The sequence below is a fragment of the Aythya ferina genome (assembly GCF_964211825.1).
Source record: "Aythya ferina genome assembly, chromosome: 8".
Taxonomy (NCBI): domain Eukaryota; kingdom Metazoa; phylum Chordata; class Aves; order Anseriformes; family Anatidae; genus Aythya; species Aythya ferina.
Genome location: NC_140304.1, coordinates 11,571,049 through 11,590,816, shown reverse-complemented (window position 1 = coordinate 11,590,816; position 19,768 = coordinate 11,571,049). Strand labels below are relative to the sequence as shown.

Genomic DNA, 19,768 nt, shown 5'->3' with positions numbered 1-19,768 from the left:
GCTGCTGGGATAGCGGCGGGAAAAGCCGCGGCTCGCGCCGGTTCCCGCCGCCGTGCGCTGAGGTGAGGGGAGCGGCCGCCATGTCGCGAACCGACCCCGAGCTGCTCCTGCAGGAGCTGGGCGGCTGGGACTGGGAGCTCTGCCGCCGGGAGCTGCCCTCCGTGCTGCCCCGGCTCCTCATATCCTTCCCCCGGAGGCGGTTCGGCTTCTGGGTTGTTGTGGGGAGGGGGTGTGCGGGGGGCTCCGCCGTCGGGGGAGTGACCCTAAAATGGCGGGGGGGCGGCACGGGGCGAGCAAAGCGGCTCGTGAGAGGGAAAAGCGCTGCGAGCTTTGCAAGGGGTGAAACGGGAGAGAAAAGCCGGGTGTGCTGGGCATCAAGCGCTGCGCTTCACCGAAATAACAATAAAGTAAAATAAAAAACTGCAGCAGAAAACACCGTGTGGTTCTTCTAGCCCTTTGAATAACACCCCTGTTGCCCCCCTAAAAATAAAAGAACAAAACACCACGGCCCACAAATCTTACTCTCTGGTACAGTGCTGCTGGAACGTGGGTACTGAGCACGCACCCAGGTCAGCTGCGGAGCATCCCTGGTAATGTCATGAGGTGCTTAAAGCCCACACAGCACATAGCGTGAGAAATGACATCTTTATGGCAGAATGAGCTTGAGTTTCTTTAACGATTTTACTGTATGTACCAAGAGTCTGAAGACTGGACTGAGCATGTTCGTAAGTAGTGGCCAAGAGGTGCTGCTTCTTCCTAAGGCTTATTTTATTGCAAATATTAAGGTCTGCACAATTTACAAATACTTAAGCTATCGCTGGTGTCCTACTTTCACAGTCTTTAGCAATCCTGCTGGACTTTGCATGTTACAGGAATTGCATGTTGAATAAACTTTAGAAAAACCCATAAGCTATCTGTGTAAAGCTGCTTTTTCCTTTTGGCTACTTCTGATTTGTAGACTCCTGAAAGAAGGAGTGCTATTTGTCTTGTATTTTATTGTATTTTTGGCTGTTATCTTACAGGTGGTTGAACTCCTGTAATACCTGAGAGTGATCCAGAAAACGCTGATATGCACCTGGTTAGGACTCTCACTAACATTCACTGCTCAGCTGTGTGTTAATGCCAGCCATTACATTAGATGTGTAACTATTTACAATTAAGAATGTGGAAAATTGCCCAGACTATGGGCAAACAATTGTGCCCCACCTTCAACTAAGTGGGGTCAGGTGTGATGCAGTTATAAATGGCTTTATGCACCTTGGAGCTTTTATTGTTACTTGATGATTCACAAAATGCATATGTTGCAAATGCTATGTTACTTGTTTCAAAATCAAGTATCTGATCAGTTTCCACTTCACTCAGTTCTTTCTTCCATGTGCTTGGTAGCTACATATTTCTGATAATCACATGGCTTTCAGTAACATTTTAGACATACTTTGCTTCGCAGGTGTTCTGAGGATCATGACTGAAATGTTTTTGCCTCATATCAGCCTTGCAGATTTGGAACAAACTTTTTTCTCAAAAGTGTTGCCTAAGGTATGACACCTTCAATGAAATACGAAAATTTCAGTCAGTGCAGTGCTAAAAACCTGCTTAGAATGCCTTGATTCTTCTGAAGTCTCATGATAGAATCATTGCTTTGCAAGCACAGCTTGAAATAAACATTTTACCCTTTAAAAGTTTAACAGTTTTACATTGTTGGATTGTTTCTATGATTTTTTACCATTCTTTACAGTAGGGAGAGGATCAAACGTATGATGTTCTGCTTTCTATATTTAGTAACAGAATTGTTTTCTATTTCTTTTTGAGAAGGTCAGGCTTTGTATAAATGACCAAGGTTGTTTTCACTTGGGGCAGGCTCTCAGGACAAATAAACTGAAGAACCCAACACCCATATATCATGAATAATTTTTGTGATATTTGTGAGCAATATGATGAATAAACGTTTAGGCAAAGACTAACAGAAGGTCTCTTTTTTGATTAAATAATAATTTTGGTCTGTAATATTAAACTCTTTAGTGTTCTATCTTAACGGACTTAAAGCAGTAGTGAATTGCTGAGATTCAGGCCCCAGCTTGTATATTTTAACCAGCCTGTAAAAACGTCCGGTTGATTTCCATTTCCTTTCTTGCATGTCCTCTAGCAGATTTCAGAGATTACAAGAAAAATGGCTCATAACATGCATATCCTGAACAGGGATTACTGTACCATACCAGTTTATGTAGTACCCTGCACGTGCCTAGAAGCTGTTCTGTCTTTGCAGTCTCAGCAGGATCTCTCGTAAAATATACATAGACCTAGACCAAAGCAGAAATTATTGTTATTTGTAGGTCTTAAAACGTTATTTCTTTATTCAAAATGTTGATGATTGTTCTCAACAAAAAGCACTTTCTGAGACAAAATGAAAATAACATTTTATCTCAAAATGGTGTGGTTTTAATTAAGAAAAAAATCTCTGTGAGGATGAGGTATCTTATTTCAAGTTAATTAGCTAGGGAGTTTATTTTGGTAACAGATTTTTAGAAAATAGCAGCTAACTTAACTTCTGTCTGTAATTTGAGAACAATAGGTGGTTTTCACATCTTGGTATATCAAGTTTTATGATTTAAATGCTAGAAAGCATTATTTACTCCTGTGAGTTATCTCAGTAGACTGTGACTGCAATCTAAGCAACCAAACAGATATAAACATATGTACACAAATAGTAACACAATTGTATATATAAAATTTTTAAGTGTTTCTTTTTTTTCTTTCCTGACAGACTCTACAGCTATATGATAACTTGATGTATGAATTATCCATTGAGGCCAAAGGATTAACCAGCCAGAATACAGAGTTATGCAGTACTGTAAGGAATCTATTACAGGCAAGTCTATTATGCTTTGATTTTACCTAATAAATTATCAGATTTTAGAATACTTACACTACTAGCCAAGTCGTAAAAATGTAATCTGAACTTCTTTGCAGTTGAAGTTCAGTTAAAATTTTGTGAATCACATTTAGCATGTGATGCTAATCAGAATTCAAAGAAAATCTCAAATTTTGCTTAGTATGTAATGTAAATGGAATTTAATTTTCCAAATTTAAATAGTGAATCTGGCAGCTATTTATACAGTCAATTATTTTGGAGTTTAAATTTTTTTGTAAGTTGAGGACAGTGATGAAAAAAATACGAGTCTTTCAAAGAGTGTATAGTACCAGAAAAAGCTATGGAATTCATCTTTAATAAACAACTTATTTATGCAAATAGCTGTGAACTTTAAATGTTGTAAGAACCTAGGAGCAATTCCACAAAAAAGTGCTTCTGAAATTAATGCAGGGTTGAAAAACATTGATTCCTGTTGTTTGTTCTTGATTGAAGACTGTAGTGCAACTGTTGGAAACTCTGACCGGTTGTGTACGCTACATCTGCACGCTGCAAGAGTGTGTGCCTCTGGAGAGTATCCGCACCCTTCCATCCTCTGTTCTTTATGTAATAAAGAACACGTTTACACACTGCAAGGTAGGTCTCTGTTAGAAAGAGAAAAATTCTCCTTCTGGTTGGTTTTTAGGAAATGTTCACTTTATGAGAAATTCCTAATTCAAAATAATATTTTTGTAGATTTTTTTTTTATTGCTATCAAATCATTTACAGAACGTACTTAGTGTACAAGTACAAAGATGTTTTTTCAGCTGTTTGCCCAGAATTTCTGACCTGGCAGTACTAAACATGGGCTCTGCTATTTTCAAATTTCACATCAGTGTCAGTTGAACATTTTGCTTTTGAATTTAGGCTGTGACATCTGTGTGCTTCTGATAGCTGCAGTAGTTTTCAGAGCTACAAATGGTGACCAAAACGCTGCTACTTACTTCTATGCAAGTTCCCAAGTGGATTGGAAGTTGAGATTAGGACCGCTATGTTAGTTACAAGGAGTATCAGTTTCAGACACCTGTTTTCAGATGCAACAGTAATTCTCCCTTAAACAGTGAAAATAAAACAAGGTTATTGTAAGGGCACAGTAGCTTTTGGTCAGCCTTCGTTTTCACTTATCATTTTTTTTCTTGATGAAACATTTACAGCAGTTTTCCATGTTAGGACTTGAACTCATTTGCCATACCTTTTACTTAACAATTCTAACTTGAAAGTATTGAGAAATATTTGAAGTAGTGTACTTCCTTGGTTGCTAAAGTTGTACTGCTTTGTTCAGAAACATGATGATAGCTTCATGCATCAAAGCCAGATAAACTCACCACAGCCAGACTTCATTAGCTGTTGATTAGACTGCAGGTGAATAGCATTTTATACTTAGCAAATAAGTGTTGGTATCAAAACCTATAGATCAGGTTCAATAATGAGTTAAAGTAGTTACCTATATGCCTTCTCAGATTGTGATTCCTGATTTTAACCTCTTCTTCCCCATTTCCTACAGGACAGTGAATCAGTGTACTGTGGGCATCTACACTTGATTGCTGATCTCCTACAAGCTATGTTCAAGGAAACTTACTCTCTTCAGAAACAGCTGATGGAACTATTTGATCAGATTTCCGTGGGCTCTGCTTCTGCTGAAGATAACATCACAGATATGGTGTCAGGTATATGTGGTTCTAAAGCTTTTTGACTTTTGTTCAAAAAACAGCTTTTTTTTTTTCCTCTTTTCTGTAGGAAGTATGTTTGAATCTTTAAAACTGATCATGCTCAGGTCCTGCTGTCCTGACCAGCACTTCAGAAGGCAGCATTTTGCAGTTTGAAACATACCCATTTTTCTCCTGAAGCTCTTTGTGAGATGAGGGATGTTGCATAGATTTGTAGGAAAGGAGAGGCATCTAAGCACTGAGCCATTCCTGATTCAGTGTCAGCATGGTGGTATTCTCTAGTGTTTGTGGTTGCTGTTGTTTTCCTAGGAGAGAAGCATAGCTGTGAACTTAGGAATCTGCTTTAACTCAGTTGTTGCCATTATTATTTCCTTCACAGTAATCCACACTGTGCTAGAGATCTGCTCTGTCATCTCCAATATGGACCATGCACTTCATGCCAACACGTGGAAGTTCATCATCAAGTATGTCTTTAAACTCCTTGCATTTTTTTGTAATATGACTAGTCTGTGTTTTTATATAAGCAGAGTTTCATTAATTTCGTGTTCAGAGTTTCTGCTGAGATTGAAATTGGAGAATTCGATTCCTTTGGAAATTTAGCTAGTAAGTGGAATTAAATGCACTGCCAGTGAAAATGCTTAGGAGTTGTGCATGAAAAAGTAATAGTAAAGTAGTAAAAGTAATGACTTTATACACTGCAATACAGAAGAGCATTTGAAACACCATTGTATGAATAAATAATCCTAAGAGGCCTGACCTGCAGTTTTGTAGATGTTTTTGGCTTGAGTTGTGCTATCCTGTCTCTCCTTTGTGCTTCCATCATGGCTATGAAGAGGGCTGTTCTCTCTAAATCTGTGGTTTCCTTGTACATGGATATTGCACTGATTAGTGGGGTATAAAAGCCTAAATAGAGAAATGAGATACTTGGATTTATATTAATTTAATGCATGATCACGTCTGACAATTCAGTATCTGCTTATATTCCTGCCTTGTAGGCAAAGCCTGAAGCATCATTCTCTGCTGGAGTGCCACCTGAAACACAGTGACATCCTCAGTGGTCTGTGCAAGGACACTCTTCTTTCTTTCCAGTCCTGCCTGCAGCTGGCTGAGGAAATGAAGATGTCAGACATACAGGTAAATTAGAAAGGTTCCAAAGCTGCTGTGAGGAAGATAAATGCACTTTGCTTGGAGTATTTTTTTTTTTTTTTAGTGTTTTTTAATGTGCTAGGCAGAATCCCTTATTCTTTTGAAACCACCAGAAAATCAGGCCCATTGACTTTGTTTACACTGGGGATGTTTTAGTGAGGCACTGAAAACAAGTTTACACCATACCCTGGGAATTTTGTTTGTTTTCTAAACTGATGATATCCCAAGGTCAGTCAAAGGATAACATTTCAGTTGAATATTGGTATAAAAATATTGAGGCACACTGAAGATTTCTAAAGTTTTTCTCCTGTTGCTGCAGAATCTATGGAGAATCAGGTTAGAAATAGTTTTTGAGCACTGTTTGCAGTTTAACTTTAATCCGTAGCATGTTACTCAGTATATTAAGTTTTAGAACTGCTTTTTTGGACAGGAGGGCACTGACCTCAGGCTGTTTCAGAAGACTGTCAAACTCTGCAGATTCTTTGCTAATTCCCTTGTACACTACACCAAGGTAGGTTTTATTACTTGAATTCTACATTAGCATCGAATATAAGCCTCTGGTCTGCACACAGAATATTCATGTACTCCATAATATCTTACCAACTTACAACTGTACTATATGAGTGGTATAACCAACGTTCACTCATAACCTTCTTGCAGTTTCCACCTGAATATACTCACAAGCCTAAGCAGGATTATTGATATGATTTAACAGGAGAAAAAACAAATCTGTTACAAGCACTGCCACTGAGGAGTTGGTAGGAAATAGCCAGTCTTTATTTGTAGCCTTGAGTCAATGCAGTAGCACCTTTTTATCTGGAAGAGTTAAGCAGGTGAATCTCGTTGCTAAGGTTTCAGAATTGTTGCTCATTTTTCCCTAATGATTTGACTCATGGCTCTAACTTTTTGAAGTTGTTATCCTGAGACTAAGAGAATTCTCAAATAAAGACATGAGTAGCTCCCTTTTCAGTTGTATTTTCACCCAAATGTTTTTCTGAGTAGCGCTTGTAACCTTTTGCCATGGGACAACATACTTGAACAGGCAGCACAGTCAAATAGTTTGGATGTGGCATTCATAGTAAGAAATGAAACTGTACTGGTACTGGCTCTGACAGTAACTTCCTGCTCTCTCCCTGGCCAAACCACTTTGTTGCTGTGATTTAATCTCGTGGTTATTAGAAGGGATGCCGTAAATCTACCCATTTTTAGAATGCATGTGAAAGAGTTTTGCTTTCTATGAATAGCAGTGGTGGTGTGCTCTGCACCTGCTTTGTCCAATGGTATCAAAGCAAGGCTTTGGTATTTTATTTTTTTTGTCACAAAATGAACAGCATTATGACAGGATAAGACAGCTTTATAGCGTGTAGAGCATTTCAGATTTTTACAGCTCTCTATGGCTACTACAACAGTTCTTATTTTTTAAGTAAGTCTAGAAACATAACTTTTCAGAAATGTATATATGTGTGTGGTAATTAATCCTAGGAATATACTTTGTTTATTATTTGTTTAGCACTTGCTTTGTGCTGTGGGTTGTTGCAACTTAACCAGTTTTTGCAAATGTAGTATTTCACACATTAATATAGTAGAAAAGAAAAAAACAAAAAACATAATCATGCATTTTACATTAAAAGTACCTTTCAAAATTAATGCCTTTTGCAGGAATTTCTTTCTTTCTTCTCTGATTTATGCTCGCAGTTACATCAGCTGTTTCTTCAGATATACAGGTAAGTGAAGTACCAGTAACTAATTACTGATAGCACCTTAATAACATTTCCAAGTATGGAGATGAAATATTTTTAAAGTTAGAGTATTCTGAGGTGAGTTCTTGTTCAGAACTGTTGCTTTCTTTTTCACACACAGAAATCTAAATTTTGTATACATTGGGCTTCTTTATGTGGTACTAAGTTATTAAATTCATTTTTCATCAATGCTGTGAGTTTGAAATACTGACAAACCACTAACTTGGTTGCAATTACCTATGTCAGTATTTCTCATTAAGTTTTGTTAGAATATGTGCATTGATTGGCTTGGACACTGGGTCTGCTAAGGAAGGATTATTTGGAAACTGTTGTTCCTACAGTCAGAATTCCTGAAGGTAGGAGTTGTTCTTCAGTCACCCTGCCATGAAGCACTAAGGCAGAGTTAAAACAGTGGCCCAGCAGTTTAAAACAAACAGCACTTTAATACAAACAGTAACATGATATTAGTCAACTCATGCAAAGTCAAGACGATACAGAATTACCATTTCCTAGAAATCCTAATTAATTTCTCTTTCAGATATAACTAAATGGCCCTGCACTCTTTTTTTTTTTTTTTTTTTTTTTTTTCCCTCTCAAATTCTAGTGGGGAAAAAAAAAAAGAATAAATGCAGGTGTCAGTAGCAACACTTGGACAGATCTTCTATACTTCAATACAAAGTATGTCAATATTTGTCCTGAAGGGAATTTGAAACAGTATCTAGGATTTTTTTTTTTTTGTCACAGCTTTACTGCTGTGCTTGCAGTCTCATGAAATCTCCTAACAGGACTCTCATTCTCCTGGAAACAAAAGCTTTATTAATATGATGCTCATAAGTATTCCCTTCTATAATCTGCAAACTGCTTGTCATTTTTCTTGCAAAAGACCTGTTCTGTGTGCTGCAATAGCGGGGAAGAACAGGGCGAAGTGAAAGAGAGGTCTGATTTCAGTTATTCCTTTGGAATTGAAACCAGATTCTGTAGTAATGTGTGTGTGAGTCCACTGAATGAATTGGTGCAAGATCAGGTGGTGGATGTTTGTTTTTTTTTTTTTTTTAAAAAAAGTAAAATCTTCTGACTTTACTTACCTTGTGGATCATTCTCAAGTGGAAGGTTCTAAACTTCTATTCACTTAGCAAAACTAAGCAGACTTTTCAAGTAGGAAGGTACTATTTTTACCATCTCTTTATAAGCTACAAAAGTGGGTTTTCATTTCATGATCTCTTTTAGTTTATTCTCATATCACCTTCTTTTACTGTCCAGCTTTTTTTTTTTTTTTTTTTTTTAAATTTCAAATAAATTAAGTGGTACCCTTTTATTAGTGTTGTCTGTTTAAATAAGTACTGTCATTTTTATGATTATCAATTTTTCTACAGGTGTCTTCTTGGCTTGTCATTGCTTGTCTTTTTGGTGATTCAGTATATTTCTTCTTAATATTACATATCTCACATGCCTTTTCTGTGAACTTGTAAGTTTTTCTTTCAATGTTTAATAGGGTTTTGAAGCTTACTTTTCAGGCTGAATACAAAGTTGTAACTTTCAGGCTATAGTAGATACTAAAAAATGAGGAGTCTTTTCTGTCTTTTGTTTAACAATAACAGGGAGATCATGAGTTTGCCTTTTTGTAGCTGTTTTGAAAAGTAACTCTACTGAGAATATGTTTCTTTCCATCTCCCTCAGCAAATTTCCTCCCAGTCTTTATGCTCCAGTGATCTCAGAGGTTCATCGAGATGAAATATCCCGTGTTTTTCTTGTGGCTCTAGACCCTCTCATCAACCAGCTTCTTCCCTTTAGCCCTTTCATGGAGCAAGTGTTAAGTGATAATTTAGGTGGGTTTAAAATACAGCTACCACTGTTTCAATACTGTGCAATCATCTCTGAGGGATCTGGCTTGATATTTTGTCTTTCTAGACCACGTTCTGTACTGGTTTGCTTGCCTCTTTTGTAAGTACTATGGTGTAGGCAGCTGCATGCTTGTTCAGATGAATTTGTATAGCAGTTGATGTTGCTGTTGAATTTGTGTTTTGCAAAGCAACCGAGTTAATATTGCAGTTATTGTGAGTAACAGAAATCCTATTAGTTTTGCTGCCTTGCACAATTTCAATCTGTATCTGTATCACAACCTTTTGAAGTAAGGTAAACACTTTCTGCTGTGCTTTTGATGGAGGAAGACAGTTATTTTTCCTAAATTATGTATTTTTAGTGGAAAATAATGTCTTCAAAATGAAGGATCATAACCACCATTAAAAATTCTGCCCTGCCCAACATGTCATGATTCTGAGCTGTTCTACTGTGTGGGATTTATGATGTGAGCAGCAGTTCCTCCTTTTGTCAGTGCAGGCTGGGCTTACTTCTCTCTCATATGTGCACTCTGGCCTTGTGATTATCACAGCACACTTGGAAGAAAACGCGTTCGGTGTCTGAGGCACCCAGTGCTTTCAGGCAGATCGGAAGCATGAGGCACCTGGACTGTAACTCCTTTGCAGTATGTTGCAGCAGCACTTCAGAACTGCAATATTGTAGCTTCAACCAGATGCAGGATATTGCATTTATTTTTCATTTCAAATATAATGTTCATGTTTACACAGCATATATATTTCCAAGAGTGACTAGCATCACACTTCAAAACAAAATTCTACAGGTTTTCCTCCTGAGCAGCAGCTGCCCCAATGTCTCCTTCTGATTACCATCATGGACAAGCTGTCTTCTCAGCCTGAAGAAGTGCAAACCCTCTGGAACACAGGAAAACGGTACTAAAAAGGTTCTCACTGTAATTCTTCACCAGAGTGATCTGTCAGTGTGGGCGAACAAAGGGGCTTACTTGCTCAGGTTTCCCTCACAACCCAACAGTAACGTTTGACAGACTATCAATTTACATCCTTGTGCTGGGAAAGACATCATCTGATGTTCTGCTTCAGGGGTGAAGGACACAGAGCCAGAGATGCCTTTGTTATTTTGGGAAAGGGATGGTATTTAGACTAAGTCCAGGTCAAAGAAAGAGATAAATATGTAATTTGTTGATACTTGCATTTTTATGCCTGAAAGGTCACTCTAATAGTGACCTTTGTAAGTGAGGAAGGTAGTCAGAAATATAAATCTAGCATACAAATAAAGCACTGAAGTTACTGCTGCAGCTTCTAGTCAGAAACACAGATTCTGTAGTAGAGATGATGTCTGCAGGATTTTGGACTTGTCTGTCTGTAACCCAACTGTTCTTTTTTTTTTTTTTTTCTCCTTCCTTTCTTACCTCTCACCCTCATCCCCAGCCTGTCTTTTTTCTCAGCTCTTTTCCTCAGTTTCCAGCAATGTTCTGCCGAGCTTTCTCTCCCCGTTTGTTTGCCAGAGGTGATTGGCACAGGACAGCCAGCAGTTCCCATCACCCTGTATCACTATGTCTGCATTCACCTGTGCTCCTACATTGCTTCCACACTCCCATCACACTTTCCTCAGCTGGTAAGACTGATTTTTCCTTATAATTTCTTCAGCTGTTCTGATGCATAGATAATACTTGAAAAAGAATGAGCTCTTGCTAATGATCTAGCTCTGAAGAGATGATTAGTTAGCGTTAGGTCAGAGGTTGGACTCGATGATCTTGAGGTCTCTTCCAACCTAGCAATTCTGTGATTCTGTGAAGTTCTTTGAGTTATTCTTCAGACAACAGCCATGATGCAGTTGCGTGGCAGAAGTTTAGGTATCCAGAAAATGTCATTCGTGAGGCAATGGGGAAAATCGAGCTTTTTACAAGTTTTTGGGCAACTTAATTGTATTAGAAACTTTTGTTCTCTTTGCAGGGGAGCATGAAGTTGTTATTAAAAGTTCAGTGCTTTCTTTTACACGGTATTCAACTTGTATTAAGAATACCTGGTTGTTGGTCTATACTGTGTAGTAATAAGAAAGTGCCATTTAATATTTCGAGTAGACTATCTTCTTATGATTTCAGCTAAGAACACTCCATAAAATGGTAATGAGAAAAATTTTCTACTTCAGAGGAGTATTCTGTGGTTTGATTGCTGTTATGTAATGTTTTAGAAGTTTTTCGCTTTCTATTATGCATAGATAAAAGAACCTCTGGATAAATGTAAAGCTTTAAAAAGTTAAGAGCTGTCACAAACATTATAGCCCTAATTTATTCTTTTTCCTGCATGCTGCTTTCAGATAAAATTTGTGTTCCTAAAAGAGGAAAGGTTTGATTTGTTTTTTTAGTAAGGTGCCAGTAAAGTTGGCAAGAAAATTGGTGATACATTGCTTTATACATATTAAAAGTTGCCTTGCAATGAAGAGATGCGCATACAGAAATATTCTGAAAGGTGAGGGATCTTCAGCTCATTGTACTGAATGTACATGTACGTTCAAAGTATGCAAAACTGAGGATGTAGCTGTTTGGTTAGTACTGCAGCTGAATACAGAGCAGGAAAATCGGTTATTAGAACATTTCAAATTGGGAAAGCTGAAAATCTTACTAGGTTTCATGCCAATTAATGGAGTAAAAGTGATAGTAGGCCTCCAGTCTGTTTCTGCTTGAACTTAAATAATACGTTTTCCTCAGGAGTATGCTCTGCTGGATGCTGTGCTGGGTTCTAGTATGATCACATCTCTGCTGGCAATAGACTCGTGGTGCTTCCTTGCCCGGTAAGATGTTTTCATCACAGGTCAAGCAGGATTTCCACAGATCCAGTTAGTTAGTTCTGTTGTTGCTTGTAATTCCCTTTTTAAAAAAAATTGTCCTAGAATTGGATAATTTTCAAACGTAGAGCATATTTTGAAAATTAGGAGCAGAAATGGCTTAGCCATGTTTACGTTCATACCAGGGGAACATACTTTTTCTATTACTTACTAATTTTTTTTTTAATTTTTTTTTTGAGCAGTTGTCTCATGTAAATTGTATCTGTGCTTATTGAGTTTAAATATTTTAGGGAAAATGGCTGCCTCTGAGACGAGATTTATAATGTTTAATTTGTAGAAGAGTAGAAAACACAGACTCACTACCTTTTGTCTCTCTTTTTTGCATTCCAGGTATGGAACAGCTGAGCTGTGCACTCACCACTGTGTTGTGATTGCTCAGTTGGTAAGAGCTTTCTAAGTGACCAAAGACAAGAGTTTTTAATGTTTTTTTCCAAATCCAGAATGGAGATTGCATTAATTCCTCCTATTGGGCTAACAATTAGCAAAAGCAGCACTGTGCAAATATAAAGCTTTATACCCAGTATTTCTGGTATGTCCTTCACCGTTTTATTTAGTGCTACTGCTCTGACCTAACATAGCAGCTCTTAGAACATTGTGTAAGGAACTCATTTGCTGTGGTGATTTGAGTGGTGATTTTTTTTTCTTAATTTAATTAGATGCATTTCCTGTTATCCTAATTCAGATAAAGTCTTGGCCCAACGAGTGTTACCAGGTCTCTGCCCTGGGTGTTCTGCTGAGGCGTATGCTGTTCTTGATGGCTCCAGATCATCAGGCAAGTACAGTGCCAGCACATTCTGACTTTAACAGAAGAGCTTTGAATCAGTGGCCTGTGTTTAAAATATCTTCTGCTTAATAAATGGCAGGATGTAGAGTGCTCACTTGCTGTACTTGATATTGCACTTGCTATTACTTTGTCATAGTGGATCCTGATTTGTGCAGATGTATATGTGCCTTTCTTGTTTTGAAGAGCACTTCTCTAATAGTGGTCTTATTGGGTGGCAGTGATGTCCTGTTTCGACTAGGTATGAAAAGAGCGTATCTCCCAGTTGCTTAAACTGTATGCCCTGTATTGAATCTGCACCTGGTGTTTATGAGGGCATAAACTCTTGTAATTGTCACTTGTGTTTGTTTAATAGAGATTGGATTGTGACAAAGAATCATGCTGGAATACATAACTAATACCAAGGAAATCATCAGGGTAAAAACAGTTCTAGACAAAGTAATTTCATTATTTGATAATACACTTCTAACTTTTTTGTTACATACTTGTGTGGGCAGAGTGCATCTGCTGCAAAGGGAGACGACAGTGGCTGTTTATATGTTCATTCCCTCCAGCATTTCTGAAAAGACAAGTAGGCTCAAATTTTCTTGCCAGGTTGTCTCAGGGTAGGAAGAAAAACAGCCTGCTTCTGCGAACTCTTAAGATTCATCATCACAGATGATCAGCCTATTTCTGATACACAGATGTTGGCAGAACTGATTCATTGTTAATAAGGAGACTTGATTGCTGCAGGAAAATCCACTGGTATATTGCTCTTCAGGAATAAGAAAGGATTTCATTGTCAAGTTCTCTAACTTAGTCTGTAAATATGAGTTTGCTTTAGCAGTGATACATATTTATGATCCTTAAGCTCTCTTCTACTGTCTAGGGCTGTTGCTTCAAGTAGATAAAAGAATAAATTGCTTAACTGCTCTATGTCCTGTATGTGACAGGGAGCTGGTGGTATTTCTAAAGCAAGTAAGTAGTGCCTTTTTTGTTTGTTGGTTTCTCAGCTTTTTGACAAGTTATCAAATTCTCTTCTAGCCTCTTTACTTCATATTATTTTATGAACTTATTTATTTTATACTCCTATCTGCAGGTGGAATTTGCTCATAAGTTTCTTCCAGAAGAAGTGGAAAACTTGGCTGTGTGGCAGCATGTATCTCTCAAGGCCCTGAATCCTGACCTTGGGAAACGAGTGGCCCATCAGCTGTGTGTGGCAGGACTCGCACAATGCAGGCGATGGCTGAACAGCAGACGTGCTGTGGGAGAGCTCCAACCTGTGGTAAAAGAGACTGGCTTCTCTTTGTGAAAATGCTTGACCTCTGGATTTACAAACTGAGGATGCTGTGGCTGTCCTCAGTTTTGTTTTTCTGTCTGTTGCACTGCTTTCTTCCATTACTAATTGGCAAATGCATAATCAAGAGCTTTCATTTTAATGTTTTCTTACGGTACACAGTGCCTTAGGACCCTCTGCTCTGAGAGTGATAGTGGAGGTCTTGTGATTTACTAGTCACTCTAGTTGCTGTTTGCTCTCTGGGTGTGTGGATGTATTTTTCTTTACAATTTCCAATTTATACTATGCCATACAATTACTTTGAAGTTTTAAAGTTCTGGCTGTTTTTACGTGGCATCAAATCTAAGAGATGCTCACTGGTCTCCCTGGCAAAGGAGAGGAGCGAGAGAAACCAGAGATTTCCACACGAAGTACCAGCTGCCAGCTTTTGCCTGGCAATGCAGCTAACAGCTCCAGCACCATATGAACTCCCACAGAAGGAACGGATGGTTTCCTCACTTTAGAAGCTTTATTGGCGAGTGGCCTGGTGGATTAGCTGTACTGTACAGCTGACGCAGCACATTAGGCTTCTTGCCATCTTGTATCATTTTAGATGCTTAATTACAAGCCTGGGGTTTGGGTTTGTATTACATGTAGGTTCTTTTTGGTCTTATACAGTGTTTTTTCCTCCTAGAATATTGCCATTTCTGTCTTGTTGGCTGCCTGCAGTTTTGCTGGTGACACTCTGGAGGCAGAACTTCAGGCATCTATCTTGGGAGTGCTTGGTCAGTTCTGGACTTTTCTCCAAGCTAAGCAGGTGAGAGGATTTGCTGTTCTGATGGTGAAAGCATCATGTCTTTGGGAGGCTGGTGCTGCTGTTTCATCATGTTTTGTTTTACTTGGATTAGGCCGTTTCTGTAAAGCAGAGTATAACTATGCTGCCCATGTGCTGTCAGCTGGTTTATTGGACAGGCTTGTTCTCTGGGAAATGGACTTTGAATTTTCCTGAATGGTACATATATGGCTCCTTCCTGCTCCATCTGTTATGCGGTGTCAGATTCAGATTCTCTTAAGGAGAAGCCTGAAATACCTCATCCTGATTCACACCGGTTATGTATTTGGCCTTTTTAAAATGTTTGTTAGAATGTGGTTAACAACCATGGTGATATTGCTTAGCACATGGAAACCCACAGAGCCAGTAACCTTTCTCTTCTATTTGAGAACAAGGAGGTAAGGTGACCCCTCCTGCTTGTGACTATATACCTAACCGTTTGTGTCTGCAGCAGGAGTAAAGAAAAAAGGATTTGTCATGGTTATTACTCAGATAAAAAGGAAAGCTTGAGAGAGGGGATTAAGAAGTGCCAAGCGTGCCCTTGAGGCAGTGAAGCCTAGTGATATCCTGGGCTGCGTTAGGAGGAGAGTTGCACATCAGGTCAACGGAGGCAACACCCTCCACTCAGCTCTGGTGAGGCCACACGTGGAGCACCGTGTCCAGTTCTGGGCTCCCCAGTACAAGAGGGATGTGGAGCTCCTGAAGAGAGTCCAATGAAGTGCCACAAAGGTGATCAAGGGACCGGAGCACCTCTCCTCTGAGGAAAGGCTGAGAGAGCTGGGACTGCTCAGCCTACACAGGTTTTGTGAGGGCCTTATCAATGTCCATAAATACCTGAAGGAAGAGTGCAGAGAAGACCAAGCCAGGCTCGTTTTGCTTATCCTGGTGAGTGGAAAAAGTGGAATAAGAAAGATCCTTAATAAAAATCTAAGGAAAAGGCCTTGTGAAATATGACTACCTAAAGATATTTGTATCTCTGCTTTGATCTTCTCTTCTGCTGCTTACGATGTATTGTTTTGTGTGTGTGAAACTAGGCTAAGTATTTTGGAATGCAACTGCAACTTCAAATTCCTCAAATAGTTATTCCATAAACTAAAATGCATTAACTACATTAGTAACTAAGCTACTACTACTATCTTGTGATCTGTTCAAGGTCTCAGATGTGCCGTGTCTCCAGCAAACACTGTGTTTATTACTTCGTCTTTTGGAATTTTTCATCCAGGCATTAGATGCTCAATTAATCACTCAGGTAAAAACAAAAACCAACAGCACAACCTTACAAGTAACTTACTTCATGAAAAGCCAAGTTCTTTGTGATTTCCTGAAATCTCAAATGAATGATTTCATTGTCTGGCCTTAAAACATGGAGATTCCTAACTTTTTTTTTTTCCTTTATTGCTTTCCTGGTCTTTAAACCAAGTATGTGGCACTTAGGATTCTCAAAAATGGTATTAACCAATCATTCTGTAAGGTAACTGGGATGTATGGATGTGCTATAGAACATATTTATTTCTGAGATGCACACTGCAGCTTTATCCTAGCCAGTTATTCAAGCTGTAGCATATCTCCTTTTGTTTTCAGTCCTGCTTTCTGAACTCAGCATCCTCAGATTTAATGATTGGAGTAGTTTTTGTCTGCACTGTTTGATGAAGCTTTGCTGGGGTTTGTTTCCGGCAGGTGTTTGCACTGCAGTCTTCCCTTTTCCAGTTGGATCCCCCAGATCATGTTCGTCTAGCAATGTTGGATTTTCTCTCTTCTGTGGGAAAGGTGTTCATACCCCAAGAAGCACAGGTAATGGTAGCTGTGGCCTTCTTTAGTCTTTTGATGAAGTGATCGTCTGTTTAAAGGATTGGGTTAAATACATACAAAAGCACCATGACATAATCATCTAGGAGACTTAGCTTTCATTGAGGCACACTGAGTGCACATAAGAGGCTAGGTTTGCTCATTTGCTTCTCACCAGTTAGACAAGACTGATGTTTGAACCTCCAAGAAGAAAGAACAGAACGTGTCATCTCCCTTACGGTGCTTTTCTGTCAGATAGGGCAGTAACACTCTTCATTTCACAAACCTGTCCCTTGACCTTAGAGCAATTCTTTAGTAATAAATCATGATGGTAAGATATGCACAACTAACTCATTGTAATTGACAGATATTTGTTCTTTTCCAGAGGCAAGTCATCCCCCAGTTGTCGTTTCTGTTTGCTTCCCTGCTAGCTGACCAGACGTGGCTTATTCATCAGCATGCGCTGGAGGCATTCAGACACTTTGCAGAGGTAAGCACAGCAGAACTTTGGGTGTGTATATTCAGCTCAGTTACCTTTCATCACAGAGAAATTCTTCTCTCTTAAATGCTCATTGCTCTCGACTGAACAATTTGGATGTTACTGATGTAATTGCACATGAATAAAAGTAATGAGGGCTAATGTAGTTACATGTGATTTCAGGAGCTGGAAGTAAAAGAAAATTAGGCATTGGTTGCAGCAAGGAAGGATGTTTAAAATGCTGTCATCACAGAATTCTTCCCAGAGAAACATTTCTTTCTTTGTCTATTCCTTTGTTGATATGAGCATACTCAACTGCTGTTACCTAATATTTTTACAGGAGACAATCCATGAAGATGTTGTTCCTCAGTGCCTTAATTCAGAAGAAATTAAGAACAAAGTCGTTAATTTTATGGCTAAGGTATGTTGTTGAACCATTTTACTGCTTTCTTAGTTGGTGCTGTACGCATCCGTAACAGGATTTATGAGCTTGTTTTCACTGCCATACTCATGTAGGATTTGGCTTACATCTGTACCATCATCTACATGCAGATTAAATAGCTGAATTTTAAATAAATTATTAAATTGATCTGCTAACTGGGATCTGGTTGAATTTTTCTATTCTCTTAAGTCAAGAGTATTGACACTTCTGTGCACAGTGCTCTTCCAGAACTTTTCAACTTTGATTTAAAATGCTTTGCTTCTCCCTCCTTGAACAAAGAAAATGATTAAATTGCAGTTATTGTTGCAGGCAGTGAAAGTATCTATGAAAAAGGCAGCACTTTCTTCATTCCATTTGTGTGATTTCCCTCCCTCTTCTTGCATTCGTTTCTCTAAGCTCAATGAACATGTATGAATATGAACCATCCCAGTCCTTTTTGCACATTAGAAAACAGTCTTGTAGAGCAGGCAGCTATTTCTGCAGAACAGACAACTGGAAAGAGGTGGATGTTCTCTGCCTGTAAACCTAAGGGAGCACTATCTGGATGAGTAGTACTTGAAAAGCAGCTAATTAGCGAAAGAATTAATAGCCAGTGAGTGATGCTACACTGAAGTTGCAGCAGATAACTTTGATCTGCTAATCAAAATGTGAGAAACTAGGTTCAATTTCAGCTGCACATTAAGATTTCTTCCCCCTGTTGCTCTGGTATACGCAGAACCTCTGAAGGCTGGTAATGCCTTCTTGCTTTAGTTATCTCTCCTGTGGCTCGCTCCCCAGGTAAGGCAAGCTGAAGAGACAACAGAAGCACGAATAGAACGCCTGAAACAAGAAAGGAGTACCTGCAGTGCACACTTTACGAAAATGGCTAGAGAACTGGAGTCAACAGGAGAGGTACGTGTACTTCAAATTATCTGGGCTCTATTGTAAATTTGTGCTATTTCTGGGAAGTATCTAAAGAAGTTCAAGACAGCCTTTGCTGCCCTCTGTTTTCTAGGAAATAAAGTCTGTGTGCACTCCTGGCCCTTAATGCGCTGTTCTGCCTGTCAGCCAGGAAGAACTCTCACAAGACAAGGCTTTTCCCTATCTAAGAATATTTGCATTTGGATGGAGACTGGTTGCTTATCTAGGGGGTTATAAATGATGTCTGTTTACTTAACTCCACAGCCCCTGGCAAAAAGAGCATGTCACCCCCCCTCGGAGGAGCAGTATAAGTCAGCCATAGGCACCATAGAGGGGGCAGTGGAGGCTGTGAAGCTGCTGCTCCAGAAAGGGTCACCCCCGGCGTGGCTGGCAGTGAAACTGGAGGCTCTACACACAGCTATGGCCAGCCTCAGAGACAGCATACGGTAAGGTGCTCGGCGGGCTTCAGTGGTGCTGCCACAGCTCCACTCCCTGTTCTGAGGGAAGCTGCTTTTGTACTGTGAATGCTGGAGAAGAACAAACTATGATACAGGGCGATGGATGCTCTGCTGTACTGCTAAGCCTTGGTTAGTATGCCCAAAGGAACTGAGGTTTACCTTTTATTTATAATAACTGGCTGGATGAGTGGTATGTTTTAATGGACATGACTGTGCATCTGAGCTGTCATTTTGTACATTGCCACTGTATAGCTTACTCTTTCAAATTCCTGTATGATGATAAACATTGAATGAAATTGTATTTTGAACGCTGAGATGTTTGAATGTGTTGTAGAAGTAGCAGGTGCCATTGTTCCGTTCACATACAGGTGATAAGGCAGTAGCTGTTTTTATATTATTTTTAAAATACACTTAAGGATAACAATTTAAGGCTCTGTACTGTTCTCTGAACATACCTCACCACTGGTTCCACTCCAGACTAGGGTCATCTTTTAAAAATAGTCTTTATTGGTCACAGTTAAGAGTAGAATGATTATGGTGCTTAAGTCCTTCACTGCACAGTTCCTAGCACCTTTCATGCAATCCACTGACAGAACTGTATAAACAGAAATAAATATACTGAATAAGTTGTACATTCATCTTAAAATCATCTTATAGCTAAAATGTTTGAAGCCAGTTCTAAGGGCTTGCTTTCTGGGGA

General features: G+C 39.0%; 1 protein-coding gene across 4 annotated transcripts; it reads left to right on the top strand.

The window, feature by feature from the left end:
- The first annotated feature begins 4 nt into the window (after positions 1–4).
- FIRRM (FIGNL1 interacting regulator of recombination and mitosis) lies at positions 5–19,492 on the top strand. Of its 4 annotated transcripts, XM_084527165.1 has the most exons (24): positions 24–179; positions 686–725; positions 1,448–1,536; positions 2,762–2,866; positions 3,362–3,502; positions 4,410–4,572; positions 4,952–5,036; positions 5,568–5,706; positions 6,149–6,229; positions 7,378–7,442; positions 9,135–9,283; positions 10,096–10,204; positions 10,721–10,907; positions 12,001–12,083; positions 12,468–12,519; positions 12,820–12,909; positions 13,997–14,182; positions 14,868–14,990; positions 16,159–16,254; positions 16,683–16,796; positions 17,176–17,280; positions 17,609–17,689; positions 18,488–18,601; positions 18,875–19,492. In XM_084527165.1, the coding sequence occupies exons 1-24, from the start codon at positions 81–83 to the stop codon at positions 19,058–19,060; spliced, it is 2,682 nt and encodes an 893-aa protein (XP_084383291.1). In that variant the 5' UTR covers positions 24–80; the 3' UTR covers positions 19,061–19,492. The 4 variants fall into 4 exon arrangements, with proteins under 4 accessions (XP_084383294.1, XP_084383293.1, XP_084383291.1 ...); XM_084527168.1 differs by lacking the exon at positions 686–725 and having other exon boundaries at positions 5–62; XM_084527167.1 differs by lacking the exon at positions 686–725 and having other exon boundaries at positions 18–199; positions 1,430–1,536.
- The last annotated feature ends 276 nt before the right edge of the window (positions 19,493–19,768 follow it).

Excerpts from the sequence above, each read along its gene's own strand:
- FIRRM (XM_084527165.1), top strand. The coding sequence starts at position 81 with ATGTCGCGAACCGACCCCGAGCTGCTCCTGCAGGAGCTGGGCGGCTGG. Across the intron at positions 3,503-4,409 it reads ACACGTTTACACACTGCAAG|GACAGTGAATCAGTGTACTG; the intron begins GTAGGTCTCTGT and ends CATTTCCTACAG. Across the intron at positions 12,910-13,996 it reads TGATGGCTCCAGATCATCAG|GTGGAATTTGCTCATAAGTT; the intron begins GCAAGTACAGTG and ends TCCTATCTGCAG.